The 27,588-nt window shown below is 43.3% G+C and overlaps 2 protein-coding genes across 3 annotated transcripts in view; both read right to left on the minus strand.

The window, feature by feature from the left end:
• Positions 1-4,346: 4,346 nt before the first annotated feature.
• LOC308401114 (tripartite motif-containing protein 16-like) lies at positions 4,347-6,546 on the minus strand. Its single transcript, XM_080889178.1, has one exon. The coding sequence runs from the start codon at positions 6,251-6,253 to the stop codon at positions 4,580-4,582; it is 1,674 nt and encodes a 557-aa protein (XP_080745304.1). The 5' UTR covers positions 6,254-6,546; the 3' UTR covers positions 4,347-4,579.
• Positions 6,547-11,464: 4,918 nt separating this feature from the next.
• Positions 11,465-27,588, minus strand: part of LOC308400792 (F-box/WD repeat-containing protein 7-like) — a 46,717-nt gene continuing 30,593 nt past the window's right edge. For both annotated transcript variants that reach the window (XM_080888762.1, XM_080888763.1), the window contains 12 exons: positions 26,057-26,139; positions 24,704-24,839; positions 23,995-24,129; positions 23,774-23,897; positions 22,202-22,329; positions 22,008-22,121; positions 17,357-17,538; positions 16,905-17,130; positions 16,731-16,797; positions 16,166-16,309; positions 15,222-15,371; positions 11,465-14,397 (listed from right to left, as the gene is read on the minus strand). In XM_080888762.1, coding sequence (XP_080744888.1) covers positions 14,264-14,397; positions 15,222-15,371; positions 16,166-16,309; positions 16,731-16,797; positions 16,905-17,130; positions 17,357-17,538; positions 22,008-22,121; positions 22,202-22,329; positions 23,774-23,897; positions 23,995-24,129; positions 24,704-24,839; positions 26,057-26,139 — 1,623 coding nt within the window. In that variant the 3' untranslated portion in view covers positions 11,465-14,263. The remainder of the gene's footprint in view (positions 14,398-15,221; positions 15,372-16,165; positions 16,310-16,730; positions 16,798-16,904; positions 17,131-17,356; positions 17,539-22,007; positions 22,122-22,201; positions 22,330-23,773; positions 23,898-23,994; positions 24,130-24,703; positions 24,840-26,056; positions 26,140-27,588) is intronic.

Here is a 27,588-nt window from a genome sequence, read left to right on the forward strand (position 1 = left end):
TTAGTGAAGACCTTACATGTTGTTTCAGTAACAATTAAATTCACCCTGATTATTTTCATCTTGTTTTTACTGCAGCTGTAACATTTGTAAAACGACACTGAGAGAGAGCCTGTTTCTGCATCTTTGTGCTGCTCTTACAGGAGTTAAATGTTCAGATGATGATTCCAGCTGTTCTTCAACCTGCAGAAACCATCATAAAGCTACTACATCTGGATTAGAACAAACCAGTGTTTTTAATATCAGTTTAGTCAAGTTTATTGTTTCTGCCCAGGGTTCAGGTACAGAAATGGTCGTCTCAGAGATGACAGTATCTCAAACTAGCATCGTCAAAACAGAGCAACAATAAAATAAATACATGCACATCTATGCAAAACAAACAAATGAGCCAGTTACTGATCTGAAACATAGTTAACAATGTCCATGAAAAAAAAAATCAACAGCTCGCACACTGCAAGTTTCCAACTTTACCAGTTGTTTTGCAAATGTTTCCAGCACTCGTGATCTTCGTCGGACAATAACACAAATCAACGCCATTGTAACATGACAAAAATGCATTGAAAAATTCAAAAAGGAAGAAAACTCCAGCGCTATCTTATTAAAAAAAAATAGTTCCACATGTTTATTAAAGAGGAAAAAGAAAACTACTGTAATTTAATACAAACAACTGAAACATACAGGATAAAAGCCAGGTGAAAATCCAGGGAACAGACCTGAGAAACACAGATATGTGCACCAAAAACAGTATGCAGTACCATCATAGACAGCCATATAACAACTAGAAGTAGACATAGTAGAATACACAGGAAAAAAAAGACATTGGTAAGGGAAAACTAATAGAAATGATAAAGTAACAACTTTGATGACGTTTAATTAACTGTTTAATAACTGTGTCACCTGATGGTGACAGAAGATCTCCTGTTTGACTGATATACAACATTCACTAATGTTTTCTCTGGGCTACTCCATGAGACACGCTGGTTTTCTACTGAACATTACATGAGTCATATTGATATTTTCTATGAATTTGCATCTTCTGCACTGGTGTTAGATAGTACCTATTAGTTGTGTGTGTTTCTCTCCCTGTGATTATTATTATTACACACACACACACACACACACACACACACACACACACACACACACAGATACTCGCACTTACATGCACACACACATGCAGTGTTGTAACCTTCTGTGACCATGAGAATAAAAGGCTGCAATAAAGGCTGTTTATTTATTTTATTTTAAGGTGGATAGGATTAAGTTGGATAAGCTACCTGATTTCCCCACCAGTTTTTAATTTTTTTAAGGAGGTCTGGTTTGTCCGCCAGTTTTCAAGAAGGTTTAAGGATGGTTTCACCACCGAAAGGAGGTTTTTTTCTCCGCCACTGAGGACGTAAAGTGTTTGGTTTTGTATGTAAGGAGGATAGAGCTCTCACTGGTGACTCTGCTTTAAGGGAGATCATAGGCCTATTTTGTGTGTGAACAAGTGTGGGCCAGACGTGGTCTGTGTGCGGCTGAAAGTTGTCTTGTTAAGTGTAAATGCATTACTAGTCCCTAAGGACGCTAAGGACCCCAAAGCGCTTTACACATTTAGTCATCCACCCATTCACACACTGGTGATGGCTGGGGCGCACTGACAGAGGCGAGGCTGCTGGACACTGGCGCCCCCGGGCCCTCTGACCACCACCAGTAGGCAACGGGTGAAGTGTCTTGTCCAAGGACTCAACAACCGAGACTGTCCAAGCCGGGGCTCGAACCGGCAACCTTCCGATTACAAGACGAACTCCCAACTCTTGAGCCACGATGGGGAATAAACTGAGTAAGTAGTAAGTATGCCTTGAAAGGGGATGGAAAACATTGCAAAGTATTCACCAGGCAGCACGTAATATGTAGATCATTGAAGGAAGAAAAGAAGTGAAATTGTGCGCAAAGCAGTGTAATGTGTCTGAAGTCACTGTGTGTGTGAACCACAGAGAGGTGTGAAAGTGTGTGGGTGAGAATAGTCTCCAACGGGGGAAGAGGTGATTCTGCAGGTCAGCTTCTACCCCAGTGGACAGAAAAGAAAGAAAATAGTTGTGCTGTTGATGAAAAAAAAGGAATTGATAAATGAAGAGCTCAGCCTAAGGCAACTTCAATCTCACTTTCTGTTTTAAAGAAAGGAGAGTTCAAAAACCAGAGAGAGAGATGTGTGTTGTTTTAGGCGTCTCTCTATTGTGAAAACAGGGTTAGCAGAGGCGAGGGTGCCGGGTTAGCCTCGCCACTGCCTCTGCGAGGCTAACCCGGCCTAGCAGAGGGTGTGACTTGCAGGTGAAAAGCAGACCAGGATCAAATTTCCACATGCAGCAGTTGGACGACAATTATAGGTTAACATCATTAGAAACACCCAGGCCGAGTCTTGGCTGAATTGTGTTTACAGGTTAACTCCTATGTGTTTCTCACCCCGAGAAAGCAAGCTCCACGGAAGCTAACCTCTGCCTGAAGACAAGGAGTGCAGTTCTAGAACAATGAGATGGATATCAAGAGCTCACAGCAGGTCAAGAGACAGCAGTATCCTGAGCAGAGAGGTCCAGCAGCGCTTTGGGCAAACGGCATCAGAGAGAAAGAAAACCCATCACCTGACTGGATGGACATGTGTTTCCAGCAAGCTACAACTTCACTGTGTGACATTTGCCACTTTTGGAGTGAAATGCCAAGATGAGACAGTGGAAAACACAGGCCAAAGCTGAAGAGAACTGACTGCCATTGGACTGCAGAGTGGGAGAGGAGAACAGAGTGGAAGAAGTAGGTGAGTATACAGAGGAATGCTGTTGTTTAGTGTGGGAAATCAAAATTTGGGTTAGCAAACCTGTGAAAAAGGAAAATAACTGCTTTAAGTGGGAACATTTGAGGAGTCTGAAGCACTACAAAATGAAAAAGGTACACAAAAAAAACACAAACGGAAAATGTATTAATCCTACTAACCCTACATACACATACAATGAAACTCATGAAGACCAGACAGCATCTTAAGCATGTGATTCTGTTTGTCATCTTATCCAAGTCACTTAGATGAGAAGTGATACATAGACTAGTGGACTAATATTATGGGAGGACAGATGATTGCATCAAAGCTGGGGGAAAACAGAATGCTGATGAGGGGTCTTGAAAGAGTGAGCTGGGCGAGCTAATAGGTTGTTGAGTTTCTGAGGTGTGTGAAGAAGTTTTAACATGGCACACATCTGATTACATGAGAAGAAACTTATTATGTGAAAAGACATCAGGGTTATGTTGTATGTTGTGTGTCGCAAGGTGTGTGGCTGATGGATGAATGCTTGAGATTAATCTGGCCGATGATTTGTCTTTTGTTACAAATTTGAACCTGACAATTAGGTTTGGTATGATTTACCCTCCTGGGACGAAGAGCATATGTCATGGCTTAACAAGGCTTTTCTTTTCTTTTTTCCTGTTTATTTTGTTACAACTTGCCTAATAATTCTGCACTCCCTGCATGTGCTGCGGCACAGTGGTTGGAAACACTGATTTAGAGTTCAAGGAGATGTTAGTGACATCAGAGCCGTACGTATTAGCAGGTACACGTCCCTCACTCATCCTGAAAAGCAGATGCAACAGATGTTCCTGCCTTGGTTTGAAGACACCTGCATGCATACTTAGAAAATCCATCTGTACATGTCAGTAAGTGTCTCACATCATCATTACTAATGTGTCCATCATCACTATAACTGCATGTGTACAATGTGGAAATTGATGTTATGTAACGATGATACAAAAACAATATCAGAACATAATTTGATTCAGCAAATCCTATTTATTAACAACTATTAGTGTAAATAAAACATTCTGTCATCTTTTAATAGCAAAACACATTAAAGCAGACGTGTGTCCAAACCTCCTCCACTAACACATCCGTTTCTATGGTGCTGTCATCAGCTCGAGGCACAGCTGCACCCTTACTAACTCCATCAGGCACATTTAAGTCACTACAATCTTTTCATAATCCCCCATCGTTCAAGAGTCAGGTATCTCTGAAGATTTCCAGAGTACTTTTTCACACACATCCAAGTCATGTAGTTGCAGTACCTCGACCGCAGCATTGTCCAACTCATTCTGAGTCGCTTGTCTGATGGATCCTGTGTTCTGCTGTTTTAACCAGTCCAGCTGGTGCTGGAGGACCGAACACTGGTGATGGACTGCACTGTGCTGAGACAGATTTTGTGTTATAGGCTTCATGTTATGGACGCACAGTGTCAGCACTCAGGTCGCATCAGAGCATCGGGCCGTATAGTGTGAGACCCCCATCGTGACCTACAAACTTCTAACCCCTGTGATTCACTCATACAGAGTCAAACATGCTGAATATGAAGAGTAGTATCATTTAAACTCACATGATTATCAGCCATAAGAACACATTCAGATTTATATTGATGTAAGGTATATAAATGTAAGTACAGTTTGAATCAGTGCAATATTATTTTCACACATCAATGGACCACTGAACTTCTCAGCTTCTAAAATGTAAAGCCTCATTTAGAAACTACACAAGTACATATAATGGTCAGGGATCAACATGAACCTGTCTTCTCTATTTGACTTTAATCAACTCTGCAGTGGCTCCATTTAACCAAAGCCAAAGTCCAGCATAGAGCGGCTGAGTGAATGTGGTCTGGACTCTGTGGAGGAGAGTCATGGTTTCAGAGACGCTGTAGAAAGACAGAATACCTGCTCTGTGATCCAGGTACACTCCTACTCTGGAGGACTGAGGACCTGAGAGGACAGTTTGGACTTTGTTGTGCAGAAATTCAAAACTGTTTGTGTCACAATATAATGCCCAAGACTTGTCATTGTATCCAAATCCACATTCATCGCCCGTCCCTGCTCTGCTGATATTCTTGTATGCGACTGCTACACCAACTTCTCCCCCTCTCCACTCCACCTCCCAGTAACAACGTCCAGTCAGACTCTCTCTACTCAGGACCTCTTCCCATCCAGTGAATCTGTCTGGATGATCAGAATAAGACTGTTGTTGTTCCATCAATGTTACTTTTCTGTTCCCCTCAGATAATAACAGATGCATATTTGCTGTGTTTGGATCCAGTGTGATTTCATGTGAATATTTTAAGAATCCAGCTCTGGTCTTTGGCTCTGCTGGTGACAGTAAAACATCCACTTCAGTGACTGTCAGTGAGATGTTTGTCCATTCCTCTCTCAGAATGTCCTGTAGTTTATCTCTGGTCTCTGACACAGCTGCTGTCACATCCTCAAAGTAGCTCAGAGGACGAATATTGATGCTGGATGAGTGTGTAGACTCACTGAGTGCTGACAGTGAGGGGTAGTTGTGTAGAAACTGGTTGTGATCCTCTGTGTATGAGAGCTGCTCCAGCTCGCCGTCTTTCCTCTTCAGCTCAGCGATCTCCTGCTCCAGCTTCTCCTGAAGCTCTTTGACTCGACTCACTTCAGTTTCCTGCTGGGATCTGACCTGCTGCTTCACATCAGAGCTTCTTTCCTGGAGGAGACGGATCAGCTCAGTGAACATCTTCTCACTGTCCTCCACTGCTTTATCAGCAGAGCCATTGATGGCCTCCACCTCCTGTTGAAGCAGCTTCACATCTTTCTCTCGCTCCTGGATTCTCTGCTGGATGTTTAGTCGTCTCACCTCGAGCTCCTTCTGCTTCTCAGTCCTTTCTGCTGCAGCTGGGACTGTTTCATGGCCTTTATGTTCATCCATTGTGCAGAGATAACAGATACTCTGCTGATCAGTACGACAGAAAATCTTCATCACCTCATCATGACGAGAGCAGATGTTCTCCTGGAGCTTCTTGGAGGGGGCCACCAGCTTGTGTTTCTTTAATGGAGCTGCATCATAGTGAGGTTGGAGGTGTTTCTCACAGTAAGAGGCCAGACAGACTAAACAGGACTTGATGGCTTTCAGTTTCCTCCCAGTGCAGACATCACAGGCCACATCTTCAGGTCCAGCATAGCAGTGATCAGCTGGAGCAGCTTGGAGTCCACTCTTCTTCAGCTGCTCCACTAAAGCTGCAAACATGACGTTTTTCTCCAGGACAGGCCTCGGTGTGAAAGTCTTCCTGCACTGAGGGCAGCTGTGGATTCCCTTCCTGTCCTCTTCATCCCAGAAACTTTTAATACAGTTCCTGCAGTAGCTGTGTCCACAGGCTGTAGTCACCGGATCCTTCAGTAGATCCAAACAGATGGAACAAGAGAAGGTTTCTCGGTCCAGCTGAACTCCTTTCTGCGCCATTTCTCCTCTCAGTGTCAGTGACTGTGTGAGTTTCACTTCCTTATAACTGAAACTAGTCTGAGCTCTGATCTCAACAACATGTTTCTGCAGTGAATGGAGCCTGTCAGCTCTTACACGTCACCACATGTTGGTTACACCCATCTTCAAAGTGCAGATCTGAAGGGGAGGGAACGAGGAAACACGTGGACAGAGAGGAGGTGCTGTGTTTAAGAGCAGGAAGAAGAGGGAGGTTATCAGGCTGTGCTTCACTCCAGGAAGAGGAGCAGTTTGAGAGTGAAACTGTGTGTTTAACCATTTTTATTTACTGCTTCTTCTATATAAATAATTTTTAAAAATCCAGCTTTAATGAACACTGGACAGAAACGTCTCATGTAACAATAACTGTCAGAACAGCAGAGGCTGCTGACCTAATCAAAGCATATGTATAGAGCAGGGTTAGGTTAGCAGACATATGCTGGTTGCTTTTATTTATTTATTTATTGCTTTTATAGGCAGTAATCGATGTTGCTGTAACAGGATGAGAACTAGATAAATGCCACTGCATTGCTTTGAACAGTCAGCAGAGTCTGCACATATAATTACAGATATTCCTGCAAAAAGTTAATTACTCAAAAGAATCTTGCATTTTAGTTTTTGCATTTATAACAGCTGCTGCAACAGAAATAACCATGTTCTTTACATTAAAATAGCAACAAACCTTTCTGGAACAACTTTCAAGGTTCATGGCGAAGACAAAGATCTAATGACATGAAGACTCCAGTGAAACTTAAAGTATTAGGAACCAGTTTTAATGTGTGACCAACACATTTCCCCCTGTGGCCTTCACCAGGGTCATTGCAAAATACCCTTGTGATTGTGAAAAGACTACTGGTCAAGTCAAAAAGGAGTGTATGGTAAAATGACCAATGACCATGTGACAAGATCAAGCAAGCATTTTTCTGATGTGTTCACCGCTCAATGGTTTGTTGTCATATTGAACAAAATATTAGGTTCTCTTTGTATATTACACTCAGGCATCAGGAAAGAGTGGTAACTAGTTCATAGTTTTTAGCTAATGACATGTCAATCACAAGACATTGCTCAGAAAACGTGCAGATTCTCAGCTAGATCCACCTTCCACTCTTTACTTACAGTTTCACAACAGCAAACAAACACACAAATAAGTTGAAGTAATTGTTTCCTGTATGACTTCACTGGTGTCGCATCAGTAAGGACTTTTGCTCCTTGTTGCTTGAGTTCATTGAGGTGGTGAGCATACATTTATCCCCAGACATGTCCATGTACACAAACATTAAACAACTTCTTTCTGACCTTTTTCACACTTTTGCACCACTTCAGAGGAATCCCCTTAACCTCAAATCACTGTTTTCTTAAGGTATGACTTACCTTCACAGCTGTGTGGATTACGCATCATGTCACAGAAGGTCCACAAGCATAGATGCACGTGTGTGTTCATGTCTGTAAGCTATTATTGTTTCATCTCACTGAAAGCACAAATGCCATCCTCTCTCTCTCTATTTTTATATGAGGATGGGGTGGACAAAATAACAGGAACACCTCACAACAGTGATGGCGCTGAGTTGCAAAGCTGCCTGAGCTGCATTAGAGACTGCGCTGGTGTTATTCACCTATAACGTGCTACAGTTCGTGCTTCCCTGTGTGTGTCGCTTACAAGAAGGTCAACAAACACACCGCAGTGCTGCAGGCAGAACATACATAATCAATCAGCCCTCAGTGCAAGCTACAAAAATAAAATATGGGAGACACACACACACACACAGCAGCCTGCTCTGATATCTATAGCTTCCTATTAAAAGAGAATGTGTGTGTGTGTGTGTGTGTGTGTGTGTGTGTGTGTGTGTGTGTGTGTGTGTGTGTGTGTGTGTGTGTGTGTGTGTGTGTGTGTGTGTGTGTATGAGGGATTAAAACACCTAATAAAGTCAGGGAAAAGCTCTCAGACTCGCAGACGGTAAAACTCAACATCAAAACATCCGGCTGGGACTCATTAAACTGTGAGGGTTTGTAGGAGATGCAGCGCGCGCGCACACACACACACACACACACACACACACACACACACACACACACACACACACACAGAGAGAGAGAGAGAGAGAGTCATGTTTTCATATCCTTCCCTAGATGCTTATCCTAACACTAGCCCAGTGCTTCCCAAAAACGGTGCCGTGGCACACAGGTGTGCCGTAGAAGATTATCTGGTTTCACCTGATTAGTACTCCAAGTGACCGCAGTGAGTAACAGGCAGAACAATTACATTCTCTTCCACTAGAGGGCGGTACAATTACCTGTTCTAATTAAGTTGGTTGTCAAACAGAAGAAGATATTACATAATAGTCATGCTGTGAGAACACAGCACATAATAGCAATAGATAAATATTTGAAGAGAAAAAGCAGTCAGTCTGACCTGGGTCGTGGAGAAAATTCCAGCCCACATGAAGGCCGTCATGAGTGATGGTCAGAAGAAAGCAAAAAGGTATACTGGGGACAAACTGAGCCTATTTTACTAAGATAAATGATCAAAATGCTTTTTGAGACATTTTTGTTTGGTGGTGCGCTGTTTGATTTTTCTAATGTGAAATATGTGCCGTGGCTCCAAAAGGTTGGGAAACACTGGTCTAACCTATTTTCTGTGCCCATAAGGGCTGTTGGTCCCCACAAGTATGGTAAACTTCCAATTCTTGGTCCCCACACAGGTATGTAAACATGGTACACACACACACACTTTTTCCTAGGGGTACATGTGTGTGCATTTAGCCGTATTACTATTTTAGTGGGGACGTTTCTATGTTGTCACCCTTTGGGGACAGAAAAACAGGCCCCTGTAATATAAATCATTAAATCATAGGATGGAGTCTGAGTTTAAGTCTGTCTTTTAGTAGATCTCCAACTTTAATTTGTCATGTAAATATCACAGAATTCAGTCTTAAGGAGATTAATTAGTTACTTTAATTATCTGGATACAAATTATAGCACTATGTTGGGCTGGTGTTCTGACTCCAGAGTGGATAAGCAGAAGATGGATAGATGACTTCTTCAGTCTCAGCTGAAGCCTCCACGGCTTTTCATTTGCTTTCTTTTATTTACCTTTTCCTTACTTTGCATCCTATTCTGTTTTATAACCTCTTTGTCCTTATTTACTTTATTTTTCTTCTTTCCTCTTTTGTTTCTTTTTATCCTTCACATTAATGTACTTTTGTTTCTTCATCTTATTCCACTTTCCTTTGTCTTCGGTGTTTCCATCATTCCTGCTTCCACCTTCATTTACTTAGCTTGTCTTCATGTGTTTTTCTCTTTGCTTTATTTCCTTCCTCACTTGTCCTTCCCTATATTTCATTTGTTTCTCCTCTTTGAATTGTTTTTCTTTCCTTCATCTTTCTTTTGTATCCTAATCAATGTTTTCCTTCCTTCCATTTCTGCCTCTTCTGTTTCCTCTTCCCCTCTGCCACTTTCCTCCCTTCGTCTTTTCTTCTTTCCCATCTTTGGTCTTTCTGGTTCATTTTTTTCACTCTTCAGCTGTTTTTGCTCTCTTTGCTTGGGATTTTGCAGTCGTCTGCCTGTTGTTGTGTCAGCTGGCGGTACGTTATCAGGCTACTACAAACACACATCAAACTCTACACACACTTTCACGCTGCACCTTTCATTTCCAGCAGGTTGTAAAAATAGAAAGCCCATAAAATCTGACTCTTTCATGTCGGAGCATTAGGCAGGAAGAAAACCATCCACATGTGCAGAGCACTGATGAGCAGCAGCACGGACCTGCTGCACAGCTTAGATTTAATTCATTAGTTTTATCAATGAAGCTCAGAGAAAAGGAAAAAAAACACCTACATGCTTCAGTTTTCCTCGTACGGGGTGTTGCAGCCAGTTCTGGTTGCATAATATTATCTGCTCTCCTACAAACTCCCACATACTGAAGCAGAAAGCTCGGTGCGAGGCTCAGACAGGAGATGTGTGGGAAGACAGAGATTCAAAGTCAGAGTTCGTCTCATCCTGGTTGAGAATAAATAAGCTTCCTTTAAACGGATTCTGACTGTAGTAGAGTCTACTCCAAGACGCTGCTAAAATAAACTCGACTCATTAAAGTCTGGGTTTCCGCTGCTTTAATGAAGCGCAGTTTCTACATTCCTCCACGGAGATCAGATTCAGTCTCGTACCAGTGAATTTGGTCCGAAAAACCTCAAGCTGACGTTAGAGCTCGCTACATTTCCAAGTTCAACGTGGCTTTACGTTCACTTCCATCTATCAGTCTCTTCTCCTTCCTTTCTCATATTTTTCCTTTTACTCTCTTCTTTCATCTTTTCCTTCCTCCTTTTTCCCTCCTCTTCCATTTTTCCTTCCTTTTCCCTCTCCCATTTTTTCCCTTCCTACATCCCTCCTCCCCCATCTTTTCCTTCCTCCTTTCCTTCTCTCCCTCCTCTCCTTGTCCCCCTTCTAGCCAGTTTCTTTTCCTCTTGTTGAATATGAGCGTTTGCAGTAAACAAACATTAAAATGACCAAGGAAGGAAGGAAGAGAACGATGTGTGCTTGTCAGCATTCAGCTCACCTGTAAATTTCAAGTGACGACTTCATTGAGGTCGTATGAGCCATTCTTTTACTTTGGTAAACCAGAGTTTACCTCAAAGCAGCTCTGTGTACACGGCATTTGGCCGTCTTTGTGAGGACATTCATCAACATCAGTGGGTTTCCCCGTGTATTTAGGAAGTACTACTAAGTGCTTAACTAAAACTCTGACCACAGCCTCATTTAAAGTGGTTTTTGTTTTTTAAATTATTTGGTTTCAGTGGCAGACACCTTCAGCTCACTCATGTTTGGACATTTGGTGCTCTCCTCTTTATGATCAGCTGCAGGTGAAACGTTTAGAGGACATCTGTAAATTGCAGACACATAACCTGCAGTGTTAATACAACACAGGTGTGCATCAAGAGTGAAATCCAACTACCATAAAACTGAGTTACAAATTCTTCTGGGTCACTTTGGTTTGAGTTTTTCATAATAAAAGTCAAAGGAGCTGTAAGAAAAGCAGCAGAAAACTCCCATCACATTTCAAAAGCAATGTTTAAAACACAAAAGACAAGCAGTCAGCACTTTATAAAACTCATCTTTATTGATTCAGAGTCATCCCTCCATCCACGACAATATTTTCTCTGCTGTGTTCTTATAAAAAGCTGAATATGTACATCCTCTTTGTATTTACATTATTTTACATGATTACATCGTCAGAGAGCCTCACACCTGCAAAAAGGTCAACTCTCCTGCCTGAAACGTATCACCTGTTGTCAGGGGAAATGAACAATAGAGCAACTTGCTCGTGGGTTGTTGCCTGGCAACAGCAGCTTATCGGATTAATATCGGTAAAGAGGAATTGTTTTTAATTATTTATCTTATTTTTCTAAATATTTCACAAGCTTAGAAAAACATGCGGAGTGACCCCATGTGCTGCGGCAGTGGGTTGGGAAAAACACAAATTAAAAAAGTAATGGAACATATAATGTAGTGCAATGCAAGTTTCTAATGTGAAGTCGTGACGAAAGTACAAACTAATAACAATAAAGTCGATGCACGTCAAAGAGTTTTTGTGCACTTTACATAAACACACAGTCTGAGGAAAGTTTAACAACAAAAACTGTAGCTAACACTAGGCTGCTAAACATCTCCTCATCAATCAGCTTAGTCCTGCACAAGAAGGTGAGAGGGAAAAATGATACAAAATACAGGGTGGAAAAATGTCCTAAAAAATATACACAAACCACTGATCAGACTTAATGCTGATTATCTGATAAATCATAGAAAGACATCAAAAGGTGGCTGGAAAACATAATGTGGAGAGCAGACTCAGAGCATAAATGTGGCTCTTTAAAACCTGCTTTGCTTCTCTAATGAGAAACAAAACAGGTTTTATTTTATGTCTGTAATATGACTTAAAGTAAAAGCACATAATTACTTAGGTATAAAAATATTTTATCCATGGAGGCAGAAAATGTTCACCGAGGTCATGTGAAGTGTTCAAGGGTCGTTTTCACTTTTCTCTTCTTTATTTTAAAAACTGTGTTAATGCTAATGTTAGCAGCTATGTGTAAAGGCAGGAGAGGCCCCAGTCATTCAGGTCTTAGAGAGTGGTGTGCGATTCCGTGGCAACTACTGGTCGCTATGGAAAAATGTGTATTCCCAGACTCGTTGGAGAGTAGTTTCTAGCAACTGCCTGTAGTTTGCAAGGAAGGCGTCGCCTTGTCTGCAAACATCACCAACTATGCAGCTGTTAAACTGAGAAGCACAACACAAACTGAAAACAGAGATAGTTCACCTTCGAAATAAAAGTTGAACCTTTTGAAATGTACATAGTAAGAAGCTAATTTTCTGTTTTGTGTTGGGGAGCAGTTGGCTAGTGTTTGCAGACAAGTTGGCAACTTCCAAGCGAACTACGGGTGACCACAACAATTTGCTAGCAATACAGTCACAAGGTGGTGCAGCTCAGCCTTCGTGATCAATTTCACAACAGGTAAGTGGTTCATAACCTCTGCACAGCTGAATGAATGACAGGTGTGCAGAAGGAAGAAAAATGATACATATAATAAAATACTACCTAGCAGCAGTCAGCAATCACTTAGCAACCAGTCAGGGGAATATGCAATTTCCCCTAGCAACCAGAGGTTTCCATAGTATCAACAACTGCTCTCTAAGCCTGCGTGACCGAAGCCTAAGCTTTTAAAACATTCAAGACTCTCTCATTAATACTGAGCAGAAAAAAGGCCTCTCTCACACACAGAATGAGTTTAACAGCAACAATAACTCCGTACTTACAAAAGCTCGTGTGTGCAGCCCCCACCCCCTCCAGCCCTGACGGCGAGTAAATAACCACAACCCTGAAACTGAAGGCGCTAAATGGAAGTCAGCCACCTTTTGAACTGTTAACTCCTGTGCTTTCCCCACTTTAATACTTCAGTGTCTCAACAGAAACAGGCTAATGCCAGAGCTGAGCAGCAGCCACCCCTTTGAAAATGTTTAGGCTTTTGGCAGAAAGTTGTTGCACTACAAGTAAAACTGCGGCATAAATCATTTGGACATGTGCGTCTGCGAGTGATTTAGCGTGCAGTAAACCAGAGTAATCGCCTTTCTCTCTTTAAAAATAATGTTTCTGTAAAGCTTGACAAAGTTTCCAGTGTTACAACCATTGCAGATGTGAGGCTCTGCCTGTGGCCAACATGTTTCGAGGGTTTAGTCTTCCCTCTTTTTAATGATGGGAAAAGAAGCTTTAATTCCCGAATTTCACCGTTTCCAACGAATCCCAAGCACCAAGCATGTAACTCTGCCGCAGGATCAAAACACGCTGTTTAGAGGCAACAGAGATGAAGAATTTGGCTCAGCTGCTGAGAATAAATGTGAAACAATGTGATGGTTTAAAAAAAAATACTGACTAAATGTGAGGTTTGGTTTATATGCTGTGACATCGCTCATCGCTGTTGCCTCTAAAAGTTGCCCGTGTCTCTCCAGCTGCCAAGATTTGGTACATTTGCATTGGTTAAACAGCATCTTTGACCTCCTTGTTGGTTCAGCAGCAAAACAAACAAACAAACAAACAAATTGTTTGCCCTCGTTCTTCCTCTCATTGGATACATTCAAGAAATCCAACACTTCTCTTACAAGCCGTCCTCTCTGGGCCATTTTGATTGAAATAAATGCACTTGTTTGTCCATTTACATCCATGTTTTTTGTCCTTGTGGATTTATCAGTCACACTGTTTGAATTATCCACACTGGGTTCATCCACCCGCCTCTGCCAGCCAATCAGAGACGAGCTGTAACATTCACATCTATCAGTTTGACTGACGAGAAGAGTCGGATCCAGTCAGGACTTTGGTCAAAAAAGTCAAAGTGTGATGAGTTTCTGTTACTTTTCTTTAAAAAAAATGAAATAAAATAGCCGACCCCCAAATCCTTTAAAAAAAAAAAAAAAATCTGGGCTTTAACCGCGTTTGATGATGTCACTTCCTCCTCAGTCCGTCTCTTTCTTCTTTTCGTCCAGGTCAAAGTCCAGCACGAGAAGTTTGGTCTCCTCAGTGCCGTTTCTGCTGCCGGCGGCGCACACCAGGCGAGTGTCGGACGCTCTGATTCGCCACACGACTCCACCTGGATCAAAGACGTGATTGGTTTAGCCACAGACATGTGATAACAGGTGAGGACATAAATAAAGTTCAGGTACTTATATATTTATTCTTAATATTTAATAACAGAGTGAATACTGCATCTACCTGCACCATTACAGTTCATTTAGTGTCTTTTCTACTGAAATGTGAATGTATTTAATCTGTTTGTTAGTTCCACATTAAAATGTTGACACTACAAAAAACCACATAATATATAATTGAGTCAGTTACTAAAAATATCTTCTTTGTATCATTTTATATGATGATGAAGTTGAGAATTTATTCATTTTTAATTTGTATATTTTTTGGACTGGGAAACACCGGTTGCTATAGAAACGTGTACTTTCTGACAAGATTGGGTGAAACTGGTTCCAAAGAGGTATATGAGCTACACCGAACACCACACTGTGACTGATTTAGTTGCTAGCAGACCGCCACGGTAACCTGTAATCTGCATGGAAGGCAAACCACTCACCAATCATGAGTGAAATTGTGAAAAGTGCAGTGCGAATGGGATACAGGCTGCTTGCTTACAAATTAAACGTTGTGCTGTCATGCACGTTTCCAGCTGTGCAGGATGGAAAAAGTGACTGACTGCCTTCAAAGTGAAAGAAACCCCTGTGTTTCCACTTTGTGCATTTTCAAACTTTCACTACAATTCAGTGAATGGCAATCACAGCAGCCTTCTAGCAAAAACAAACAAACAGAAAAGCAAGCACCACATACCTCTTTGCAAATGAATTGACTCAGTAACAGCCAGAAAAATACATTTTTCCCTAGCGACCTAAGGTGGCGCGAACTCCTCACCTGATCCTCGGCTCTGCAGCGCCACCACGTCCCGCAGCCAAGCTCCGGTCCGCAGGTCCCACAGTTTGACCGTCCCATCGTCAGAGCTGGACAGGACCAAGCCACGACAGAACTGCAGGCACGTCACCGCCGACTGGTGCTTGTTGGGACCTGAAAAGTACGCATCATTACACCGTGACCCTTGACCTCAACCAGTTGTCTTTACATGAGCAGCCTTTCTTCTCAGCGGTATCACTTTATGCATCCTTTCTTATATGAGCGTCAGCATGTGCATCTTGATATAACCTGATTTCACTGAGTTGTAAATTCTCATATTGAATCATTTCCTCCTTCTTTGGCTCTAAAATATTTGCTCCTTAAAATATTCACTGCTGGACAGATTTCCAAAAAGAAAAAAAGAGAGAAATTACATGGACATTTACAGTCCCAGAAAATAAAGTTCAATACCACTGGCAGCGAGTCCAATTTTTCATCCAGTCACCAAAAACCCTTGAAACCACTCACATTCCCTTTAGCTGTACTTTCTGGCTAAATCCATGTGGCTCGAATTGCCCGCACATGTGAGCTTAACAGATGAACAGCAAACGCTGTGAAATCCACAACCATAAAAGACTAAACAGGCCGTCACAGACTTTGCATGAAAGTATCCTCAGAACTCGTAGCAACAAACACCCTGTGGTTTGTTTTATTTCTCACGAGTCTGACCACAGCTCAGGTTCACTTTCTGCCTCAGACCTTAGCATGATTATTCACGTCATCTCAGAGCCTTTACAATGCCCCCTGTTTCCTCACTTCCTCCCAGCGGGTTGCGGACTTTTGAGTCAGCCTGTTTTATTGCCGAGTCAGCGATCTGGCGCAGAAGTTCCACGGCGACCCTCACCTTCAAGCTGCTCTCATTGTTTAAGCGGACAGATTCCCTCTAAGGGACGTTACCAGCTTCTCACCTTGCAGCGTGTGGAGACACTGTCCTGTCCGGATGTCCCACACTCGCACCGTGGAGTCGGCATTCCCGGAAACCAGGATGTTGTCTCGAAGCTCCATGCCGCTGGTCAGCGATTGGTGGCCCGTCAGCGTGTGGACACACCCACCTGAACAAGAGACACTCGTTTAGCTTAGACTGACACCCATGCGTTTCATTTTTATTTGCAAATTTTTATATGATTACAGCAGGTTACCACCAACAGGGGGCGCTCTGAGCATCACTGTATTTATTCTGTTTAAGTTAGATAAAAGTGAAAAGAGGCGATTGCAGCAGCTTTCTGCATTATTTGCCACAAACCATTAAAAATCAACCATATTTGTTTTTTTTCTTCATTTATCACAGAGAAAGAGGCGGCCGTGTTTCAGTTATGTTCCTATGCGTTATATGTAAAGCAAAATAAATCTATAGTAATAATGATAAACACAGCCCGTCATCCAGAGTTACTGCCCCCTAGTGTCTGAATACAGAAATAAACTCATTAAATAACTCCAGGTTCACAGTGAGAAAACAGAGTCCGTGAGGTCTACCTGTCTCTGGGTCCCACACTTTGATTGAAGTGTCCAACGAGCCGCTCACCACGAACACGCCGTCAAACTGCAGAGAGGGGTGGGAGAGGTGGAGTCAAAACCAAAACAAGGAGCTCAAAGATGCTAAACCGCCTCATGTAGAGCTCAGTTTAAAGACTCCTGCTCTGTGTTTACCTGCAGCGAGTACACTCTGTTGGTGTGTCCCTGCAGCGTGTGCAGGCACACCTCTGTCTCGGGGTCCCACACCTTCACCATGTAGTCGTAGCCGCCCGACACCACGCGGCGCCCGTCGTACTGAACGCAGCGCACCGCCGCCAAGTGGCCAGTCAGGACGTGCTCACAGCGGCCAGTCGACACGTCCCACACGCGCAGCGTGGTGTCCCGAGAGCCCGACACCACCCTGAGAAAAAGAGAGAGAGAGAGAGGCATTACATCGCTGCAGTGACAGCCAATCAGGTCAAGGTGAACCAGAGGTGTGTGTTTGTGTCTCTGTTAAAGCTGCGCTGACCCAGTTCTATGAGTTCATGTGTAACATTAATTTGTGTGTGTGTGTGTGTGTGTGTGTGTGTGTGTGTGTGTGTGTGTGTGTGTGTGTGTGTGTGTGTGAGTGTGTGAGAGTCTGTTACCGGTTGCCGTTGAGATGCATGCAGCGCACGGTGGACGTGTGTCCGTAAAGCGTGTGCACGCACTCGCCGCTTTCAGCGTCCCACACGCGCAGCGTCCGGTCTGTGGAGCCGCTGATCACCGTGGTAGCCGCCATCTGACTGCACCACACCCCACCGGTGTGACCCGTCAATGTCCGCAGACACTGAGGGAGAACAAAAGAGGGATACATGATGATTAAACAGTGTTATGATTGAATTTAAACTTTGCTTTTAATTTAAATGATAAAACGCATGAAAACGTTCAGACATGAATGCGACATGAAGACCAGTGATTACAGATAAAGTTGCATTTTTACTGCACTTTAAGATCAAATATTAGAGTTTGCATTTGGAACAGTCGAGGATGAAGAAAAGCCAACACGTTCTTCCTCATTCACTTAAGATAAAGGAATAAAGAAATAATCTGCTGCTCTTATCTGGGCCAATGAAAGCTGTTATTCTGGGTTTTTCCTGCTTGGATCAAATTAATTAAACGCAATCAAAGCCTGCAGTTTGCACAAACACAGCGAACATTAAACGTCTCTCTCATTGTTTGCGAACGCGTGTGAGTCAATATTTTATCCACTTTCATGGACAGCCTTGAGAGACAAACGCAGTTTCACCTTGAGGGTGTTGTAGCGATAGTTGCCATGGTAACAGTGGCAAAACTTTGCCTTGGCAACTGTTGCGGACACGGAGGAAGACACTGCGGGCGTCGACACGAGCGCTCGCTGTTACTACACGACTTGTCAGCGGCTCGTACGCGGCGGCGCACACGCCTCATCACCCCCGCAGAGTAAAACATCGTGAGGGTGTGTGTGTTTTTCTTTCTGCAGGGAACAAAATGACTTCACACACACAGGCAGGTCTAGACGGATGAGCGAGCAGGTGTGGCGGATTAAAGAATGTTAAACCGAAACCAGATGAACGACCTGAGTCTGCGATCTCTCACCACATACTGAGTCCTGCGAGGGTTACTGTGGTTTATATAGTACACTCAAAGTATCCCACAATGCCTCACTGTGAGTAATGTACAACCAAGGGTCACTATCCAAGCATTGTATCCCATCATGCATTGTTGCTGGAGTAAGAGGCGCCGGTTGGTTTACAGGACAGAATTTCATGAATGACAGGAATTCTTCAAACCCTGAACGCAAACACACACTGGAGCTTCATCAGAGTGTGTGATTGTGTTCCTGTTATGACACGGGTCAGCAGAGATGAGCTTCCTCTGAAGGGTGACCGGTCTCTCCCTTAGAGGCGGGGTAGAGACTCGTGAAACGAGCCATGGTAAACGGCACCTCACGACAGAGTTAATGTCAAACTGTGGCTCTACCGCCTGAGCCACATGTAGAGCAGCTCATGTGTGAATGTCAGACACAAAGCACTCTGGCGTAGAGAAAAACGCCTGTTGCATGGAGAGCTTTGAGTGCTGCATAAGAACCAGACCATTTATCATTTTCCAAAATGACGTCACATGTGCTGTCGTGAGCCGCCGCAGTCCTGCATGTCTCACATTTTACAACTTTGTGTGTTTTGATGCTGCAGCTCGGTTAAAGACGTGAGTGTACCATCGTGTGGGTTTAACTGCAGTCTTAACAATGCACCAGCAGCTCACACATTACACAGACGGACATGCGGCAACAGTGTGAAAAAGATGAAACTTTGTGGAAACTGCTCAAATTCTCATGATGTGGAGGTTTGTCTGAGTGGCGACGCCCGTCGGTCTGCAGAATGCTAACAGCAGTGATAAATGGATGTGACTGTGTGACGTCACCGTGCCATGCAGTGTCCCACGCAGCGGGTTTGCTGAGGCTTAACTCTTTCCACCTTTGATGCTTACAAGGATTTAGCTTTGTTTCTATTTTCTGAACCGAGTAGTTTCTGTCATACTTCATAACAACAGGTGAGCGTGGTCGCTGCCTACACAGCTGTCCTCGGAAAAAAAAACAGAACCTGTTCGTCCGTGTAGATTCTTGGTCATAAGGTCACAGTAGTCTAACGAGCTTAAAAAGAAGACGACAGGACTTCTGGAAGTTTTTCAAATTCATGTACAGGTGACAGAAGTCATCATTAAGCGTACAAGGGAGTTGGTCTAATACCATCTTAAGGGGAAAAGAGTTGAGGAGCTCGGTTACTCAGGGGCGTCCTCCACACCGACAGGAACCCTGAGGTGGTTCAGGATGGGGTGTGGATGCCTCCTGGGCACCTCGTTAGGAGGACACAAGCTCTCAGCTGGCTTGGGAACACAGCGTCACCAGAGCAAAGAGGACGGAGGAGGTGAAGGTGAAGGAATCACAACAGTCTGCTGGTGTTTTAAGCCCGAAACATGTTCAGGATTGTTCTTCTGGTATTACTCTCCTTTTCTTAAAGTGGACTTTCCTTATAAAACAAGATGAGCAAACAGTAAAAACACTGAAACCAGGAAATCAAGAGCACAAGATTGAAGCAAACTGGTATTACATGAGCCCGGCCTTAGCTTAACTTCAGCTGAAATCTCTTCAGCACAATCTAAGATGTCTTTGGCATCCTGCTCATGGTTACTTTTGGAGGGTTTTAAACTATTTTAAAAGGACCTGCAGGGACCCATAAAACTGTTATTTGGTGTAAAACAACCTCCTCTTGCAGAACATTTTGCAGAGTTAAATTAAGATGATCAGTTGCAGCACGGACGTGCACTTGCAATCAGACAGCTTCTTGGCTTCTGCAGAGAGGGCTGCACTTTATGTCAACATTACATTATCCTCGTCTTGGTGCAGCGGGTAGACCGAGAATCTGCAACAATGGCGAAAGCTTAGCTGGCTTAAGATGAGTCCGGGCATCTTTTCTCTGAGGACAAAGGAGGGATTTATATTCCAGCAATGTTCCCTGTTTATTTAAGGAGCTTTTCATGGTCTGAAATAAGGTAAACGAGAGCCTGTCACCTTTCTGAATCCACTCTGATTGCATATTGTGTGTTTAACAGTCTGCGGGTGTTAAACAGGAAGGTTTACAAAAACACGCCAACAGAAACAGACACTTTCTCTACACCTTTAACACAAATGTGAGTATTCAAACAGAGATGCCTCGGGTGGTGTATGTCTGTGTCTGTGTGTGTGTACACAAATAGCTTCCCAGCGACACACCCTGACTGACACGACTGCTCCGCCTGTGTTTAGTCCGTTTAGCCACTCTGAGCTTCTCACTGTCCTATTAGGTCACGCTGGCCTACATATTAAAATCTTATTCAGGTCAAATCTGAAGCTGAGTGCAGCTCGCACGCAGGAGCGTCCCATTATTTCATGATAATGTCTTTTACTGACGATTCTCAAGGTCACCTTGATTAAACACTTGATAGCTTCAAATTTAAACCCAAACATATTTGAGCTCTGATTCTTTGAAATTAGAGCTTGAAATGTGGTAAACATATGTTTGACTTCCAGACGATTAAGCCCACAGACTGACAGTTTCCTCTCGTCGCACCCCGATGTTCACATTTCCAGGCTGAAGTGAAATTTGTCCATGAACTCGAGCACCTGTTGTGGACTCGAAAGTCCTTCTAGAAGCAAGTCTAGCAACTCATCAGCCATTCTGGATCAAATCCAGGGAGTTACTCATTGCTTTAATTGCTCTGTGTTTCTTCCTCTGTATGAAAACATGTGAATGAGCGCCCGGTTGCTAACTTGATCTACAGGTAACTCACTTCCTCCTGATGACAGCCTCCTACACAAATACCTGCCCAGGACAAAAGATTCACTCATTCATCTTTCGCTCAACCAGCCACACCTGCATCTACCTGCAGCTCTTCCATGTGCTTTGCTCACCGGTCTGAAGGCGTTCGTAGGAGCGTTTCACTCTTTAGTCTGAACTGGTTTCACATGTTTATGTCAGACACAAAAGCACTCCACATCACTCTCCTCACATCCTGTAGAGCAGGGATGTCACATTATAGTGTTTCTGTTAGTTTTTAACAGATTAAAGATAAACATCGCCTTCCTGTATTCCCCTGATGGAGGTGCAGACACCAAGTTGGCTCCTGAAGCAAAACCCTTCATTTCTCATCCCAGTTCAATTATCGGTTTCCAAAGAAGGAAACATTGAGATCTGATAATGGTGTGCAACAGCATTATCAGATAATAATGCTGCCCAGGGTATGAAGATATAAATCCTTGTTCTTGCTCGATGAACTTGGGCTCATGGATTATGCAATATTTAGATCATCTTTACAGAAGATTTGATGGCAGTTTCTTAATCTTAATTTTGTCAAAGTCTATATGGTTTGTTTATTTTTAGGTTGGTGCTAAATCATTTATCTGATAGGCTTTATTGTGAAGTACTACAAAATAAAAGTCATATTTGTACCGAATTTGACTTGCAAAAATAAAAGCCTCACTTTTTTTAGTGAAACAGCTCCTGCAGCCCTGCAGAGTAAAAGGAGCTGCAGAAATATTCACACTGTATGTACTTTAATGTGTGAATTTCATAATAAAAGCATCGCTTCTAGAAATTTCACAGTGTTCCAAAATAAAAGCGCACACTTTGTTTGCTAGGCGACACAAACAATCACACACACACGCATGTGATCGTGTGGTCGAAGCAAAAGAAAACAATCGTTCCCATAATCGATACGTCCGTCTCTGCTGTTGCGTCCTACCTTGCCGGTGATGGCGGACCACACTTTGAGCGTGTTGTCGTCTGAGCCGCTGACAATCAGGTCGCCGCTGAACTGCAGGCACGTGATCACATGATCATCGTGGCCTTTTAACACCTGCAAAGACATTTAAAGACAATCAGTTCACATTTACATCTCAGACCGATGCTGTTGAACCGAGGCGGTGTGTGCGTTACCATGGGTTCCCGTGTGTCCCCCTTCCTCCAGTTGGTCTCTATGCGATGCTGTCTAATGTAGGTCGATTTCCACTCACTGACTGCAGCACTTGATCGCCTGTGACGAGACGACGTGCACTCTGATATACCTGCAGAGGGGAGGGGGTAAAAGAAGAGGATATATTTAAAAAATGGGGCGTTCAGTCTCTCCCGTCTCCTCGCAGATGCGCATATTAATTAAAAAAATCCTAGGTTAAGTTATCACATTCACTAACTCAGGTGTCCATGTCGCCCACCTGCATGGCGCAGTGATGAAAACACTCCATCAACCTGTTTTTTTGTTGTTGCCACACCTTTTGGGAGGAAAATAGCAAATCTGATGAGCAGATTTAAATAAAGATCATAAGACAAAAACAGATTTCTAATGAACTTCAGAGTCAATATTTGGGAGGCCAGTCCATGACCGATGATGCTTCATTGTGTTTTTTTCTATCCAGGAATGTTTTTACTGCGAGATTACGTTTCATCACCATACCTGAAGTTCACCGTAGTGTAGTGGAATAGCATCTACTGTGACTTTACTAAAGTAGACCAACTTTAAGCCAACATTCATTAGTATGTAAGATGAGTGTGGTTAATGAAGGTTAGCTGCATTTATATTCTTGCTGAGTTCTTGCTAACGTCGACACCGATCCCGGCAGTATGGCAGGGGAGCTGATAATTAGCCTTATTTGTGAAGCTGGTGAGCTGCAGTCAGCATCGGCTTCATTAGTATGGCTGCGGTGTGGCGCTAACGTTAGGTAGCCTCATTAGTATGGCTGCTGAGCGCAGGCAGTGAATCTCAGCTGACTGGCAGAATTCCCAGGCAGACAGACACACACACACACACACACACACACACACACACACACACACACACACACACACACACACACACACACACACTGCATTGCGCTGAATGAAGGTGCAGTTACTGTGTGTGGCTGTATTTGCATGTTTCACTCAGGTTAGAAAGCACCATACATCCAGCAAGTTCCCGTCTCTCTATTTGTATTCTGGTTTCCATATTCCCCTTTGAAAACAGTGGAAAAACACCTGCAGCCTTCAGGTGCTACCTGATAAAACTCACACTCGCAACAGAAAACAGAAGGAAATTAATATAACAATGTGCTGCTGTCCTGGGCTTTTAAATGTAATTACCACCCTCAACCTCGAAATAAACTGCCATCTACTTCGTTTTGTCTTTGGTTGAATCATTTAAATATTGAGGTGCCTTTTCTGCATTTTTTTTAAATTTGATTTGCTAAAGCTGCTGAGGTCCTCTCATGGTCAAACTTCCAGTCATTTTTTTATGATTTAATTATAGCTGAGATGATCATCTCTCCAAGGAACATTAACTGCTTCGTTAACCAAGCAGACAATACACATTTATCTAATGCAAGGCTCTTAATTTGGAGTTTGTTCATTTTTTAAATCAACCACAGTGAAGTGAATATCTCTGGATCACAGACCACGCAAAAGGTTTCTCTTAGTCTCTTAAGAGCTCAATCGTAAGTTAAGTCTTACTGAATAAAACGTGACGATCGTCATTACCTTCCTCACGGCATTTCTCCCTCCACAGCAGGTTGTCTTCAGCCAGGGTCCTCCAGTTCCTGCAGGTCTGAGCGGCCTGCAGCAGGTCTCTGGGAGCCAGGAAGGTGAGCACGTACAGGGCTAGCTGCAAACACGGTGATAAAACACAATATTTGAAGCGCACTGCTCATCAACGGGGCCACATCTCTCAGACAGCAGAGCGGACTGCTTTTGTGCTGTACCTCTTTGGGCAGAAGTGATATAAAGTCTCTCTGGAACTGAGGCTCAATGACCTGCATCATGTGCTTCACCTGGCTGGTCTCACACCTGTTGATCAGCTCGTCCAGAGCCAGCAGCCGCTCAGGGCCGCTCCACATCTGTGTGAAAAGGCAGCGAGGGGAAACATTAGCACAGGATGAAGAGACAAAGATTTACATTTACTGTTGCCACTAAAGTGCCTCCATATAAAGTGTTAACATTTTTGTACCGCTTTGTTTTCCTGTGTATTTACTGTAATTGTTATATTTCTCCTCTTCTGTGTGCATTTCAGGGTGTGTCATCTTTTACTTTTTGTTTTTATTCCCTTATCTCTAAACTGGTTTGAACTGTCTCTCCAAAGAGATCATGTTTTTATTCCCTCCATTTAAATGTCTCCCATCTCTTTGTGTGTCTGTACTTGTATGTTTTTTTAGTTACATAAGAACAGCTTGGAGGCAGCAGCACTCTGCCACTGTGTTTGTGTAGCGAGCGGAAGATACACCACACTTTACCAAAAATCAAGAAAAGCTGCAGTTTAGCTGCTGTCCTTGAAGAACCAGGACCAGTGTCTCTCTGCTCGGACGTGCATATAATCTGTGCACTGAAATTTTGCTAATTAAAAGTTCTTTGTTGGATTTTGTGTAAATATAGTCTCTGGATTATCTGAGAGAACATGATTGTACGTGTGCTGACCTGGAAGGTGTGGAGCCAGTCCTGCAGGCCGGAGGGTGGCGGACCAGAGGTGACGCGTCGTCGCTGAGCTGAATGTCCGTTAGCCAGTCGTAGGTCACCGAATGTGGTGGGCGTGGCCTGAACCAGACTGGATGGACTGCAGAGAGATGCAGGAGCAGTACAGCAGAAATGTGACTGTTTACCATCGTAAACCCATAAAACATCCATCCATGCATGTTACACCTTTCTTTTATCCTTTTGGTTTATGCTCTGAACTGGTAAAGCTGATCTAATTTAACCATTTAACATTCGAATTAAATCACTAATTCGCTATTAAAATTCGATACAAAGGATTCCTGGATCAAATCCACTGTGGCTGCTATATTCATAAATGTTAGGAGAGCGATGACTTTAACTTCTCTGGACACTGTGTCACAAAATCTGCATGGACAGAATCACCAATCAAAACCAACACAGGGAAGATAGACGCCAGTCAGAGTGTCGGGTCTAGTCGACGGGATGTTTCTGAATGTAAACCCTGTCTTGCTGGTTCGTCTCTGCTGCAGGATGTCTGCAGGTGCAGATGAGAGCAACTAGAAGCCCGGGGGAGCAATGGAGAACTGAGTTAGCAGCCAACTGTTGCACGCTGCCAAAAGCAGAATGGATAGGAGACGCCGAGCTATCAGTGTGATACAGGAAGCCCAAGGCAACCAATAATCATTCCCCAGGTTCACCTACACAAACCTTGTGAGTTTGGTTTGCTTCAGGTAGACTTCGTCTTTTCGTCATGTTTGCTAGAGCTGAGCTAAAAACCAAGTGGGTGTGGGCTTTTGGGAAGGGGCAAAAAATGCACAAAATCAGCTTTGTAGCAAAAAAGAATGCACAAAAAAATAAATAAAGAGAAGAAAAAAACTCTTTGAATTTTGTGTTGCTGTGGGGTGCTGTTTTAAGGGTCATGCACACAGCATCACACGCTATCAGTGATTTGGCAACGAAAACAACTATATTGGGCAATGTGCAGCAGCAGGCAAATAATAATAGTAATAATGTAAGATGGGCGTGTTACGGGTCCAACTCATTAAAACCTTGAAGGAGCAACTGAAGCGACGGGTCCTGGGTGTAAACCAGACGGATGATTAACATTTATGGAGGTTCAGTTACATCGACGACCAGTTTTAAACGTGGTGTTTGTTTGCATGTGAAACTAGCTCCAGCCTGGGCGCCATTTTGGTGCAAAGCAGGTAAATCGGTGACAGGATCTTTGTTCACTTCATGTTATTAGAGCACATTAGCATGTTGTTCCAAGTATTCCTAGTTTAGTTCAACAGTTTTGTGAAAAGATTCGTTCTGACGTTAAGAAATCAAATGTGGTACCTGAGGTATCCGTTGCCTTTGCAGTGCTTCTTCCCCGAAGGGAACGGCCGGCCGTCTGGACCATGGTCCAACTTCCTCTTCATCTGATGAAAGATAAAAAGAGAAACCATCACAGACTGTAACCCTCCCGTTTTGGAACAACAACAGAGCCAAATGGAGCTTTGTAGGCCAAACTAATTGGATTTACCAACCGAGCTCCCAAAGCCCCACTTTGCTGCACGCTGGTGATTTGATTATTTGCAAATACCATAAAATAAGTCTGTCAGATCATTACCTGATCCGTCTGATCAGGTAATGGTGAGGTTGCGCGTCATAAAGAATAAAGACTCTCCATGTGAAAAACCTTTTTAAAAAGCTTTAACTTCTCCACAAACCGCTTCAAACGCCACAGGAGCTCTGGCTGCAATAGCAGTTTTTACCCAAGGGCCAAAAAAAACTGGTTAATCTGACCGTATCCTTCCTCAGCGGAAATCAGCTAAAATAAACACGCGCAGCTAGAAGTTCAGCATCAGCACAGAAAAACAAAAGCAGAAGACATTTATATTGTATATGTCCCTAAAGCATGGGACGAGAACAAAGCTAATGACTTCAAATCTGCACAGACAAAACAAACCACACAAAGACCATTTCCAACAACTGGAAAAGATCAGGACACACTGAGGACTACTGCGGCCGGCTATGGATTTTATTTCTACTTGATTAAAGAGGCTGATGGATACGACTTCCACAGTAAAAAGTAAGACTCAAGACTAAATAAGCCAGACAACAAACTGGAGCTCTAGAGATGGGTAACACAACAAATACCAAACTAACAGCTGGTCTTATACTAAAACAAATATAGACAAGACATATTTACAGTTTTATATATGACGTAAAGCCCATTATTTACTGTCTATCACAAAGCTAACACAGGGACTGTGAGGTTCCAGTGTTAACCACTGCAACACTACGCTGCCCAGCATGGTCATGGCATATTTCAGCAAATGTGTCATGTTTTGTTTGTTTTTTAATTTAGCTCTTCAGTGTGTGACCGTTCACTTACTGTATCTAACTTAGTTTGGCATGTGGGGGAAAACGTTGGCCTTCCTCGGTCTACGTGGTCTAATCATTCGCAATGCCCCAATTATCTTCACAATCATCTCCACAGTATTAATGTGAGCCAGCCGAATTCATATTAGCCTGCAACCAGTGTCTGCACTCATGATGCCAGCGCAGTAAGAGCTAGAGGAGTTCCCACGGATGTTTGTGGGTTTCTGGGTCGACCCTGCGGTCAGAAAGACGACCAAACGGCTGGAGCCGAGTCCACATCATCAAAGAGCTGCAGATAAACCCGAGGCCGTCTTTTGAACCGCAGAGATGCTGGAAACACCTACGCCGCCAACTTAGACAAAGCGAGGTCTGAATCAGCCCTCTCCATCTCTCGCTCGCTCTTCTCTGAGCGTCTCTCGCTGTGAATGAACGCAGGAATGCAGAAAATCAGAGGAATGTCGGCGGTGCAGCGCCGCTCTAAAATAGCCCCCAACACACACACA

Source organism: Rhamphochromis sp. 'chilingali' (assembly GCF_963969265.1).
Source record: "Rhamphochromis sp. 'chilingali' genome assembly, chromosome: 1".
Classification (NCBI taxonomy): Eukaryota; Metazoa; Chordata; class Actinopteri; order Cichliformes; family Cichlidae; genus Rhamphochromis; species Rhamphochromis sp. 'chilingali'.

What these genes read in the sequence shown, in the direction of transcription:
- LOC308401114 (XM_080889178.1), bottom strand. Translation starts at nt 6,253, where the DNA reads ATGGCGCAGAAAGGAGTTCAGCTGGACCGAGAAACCTTCTCTTGTTCC.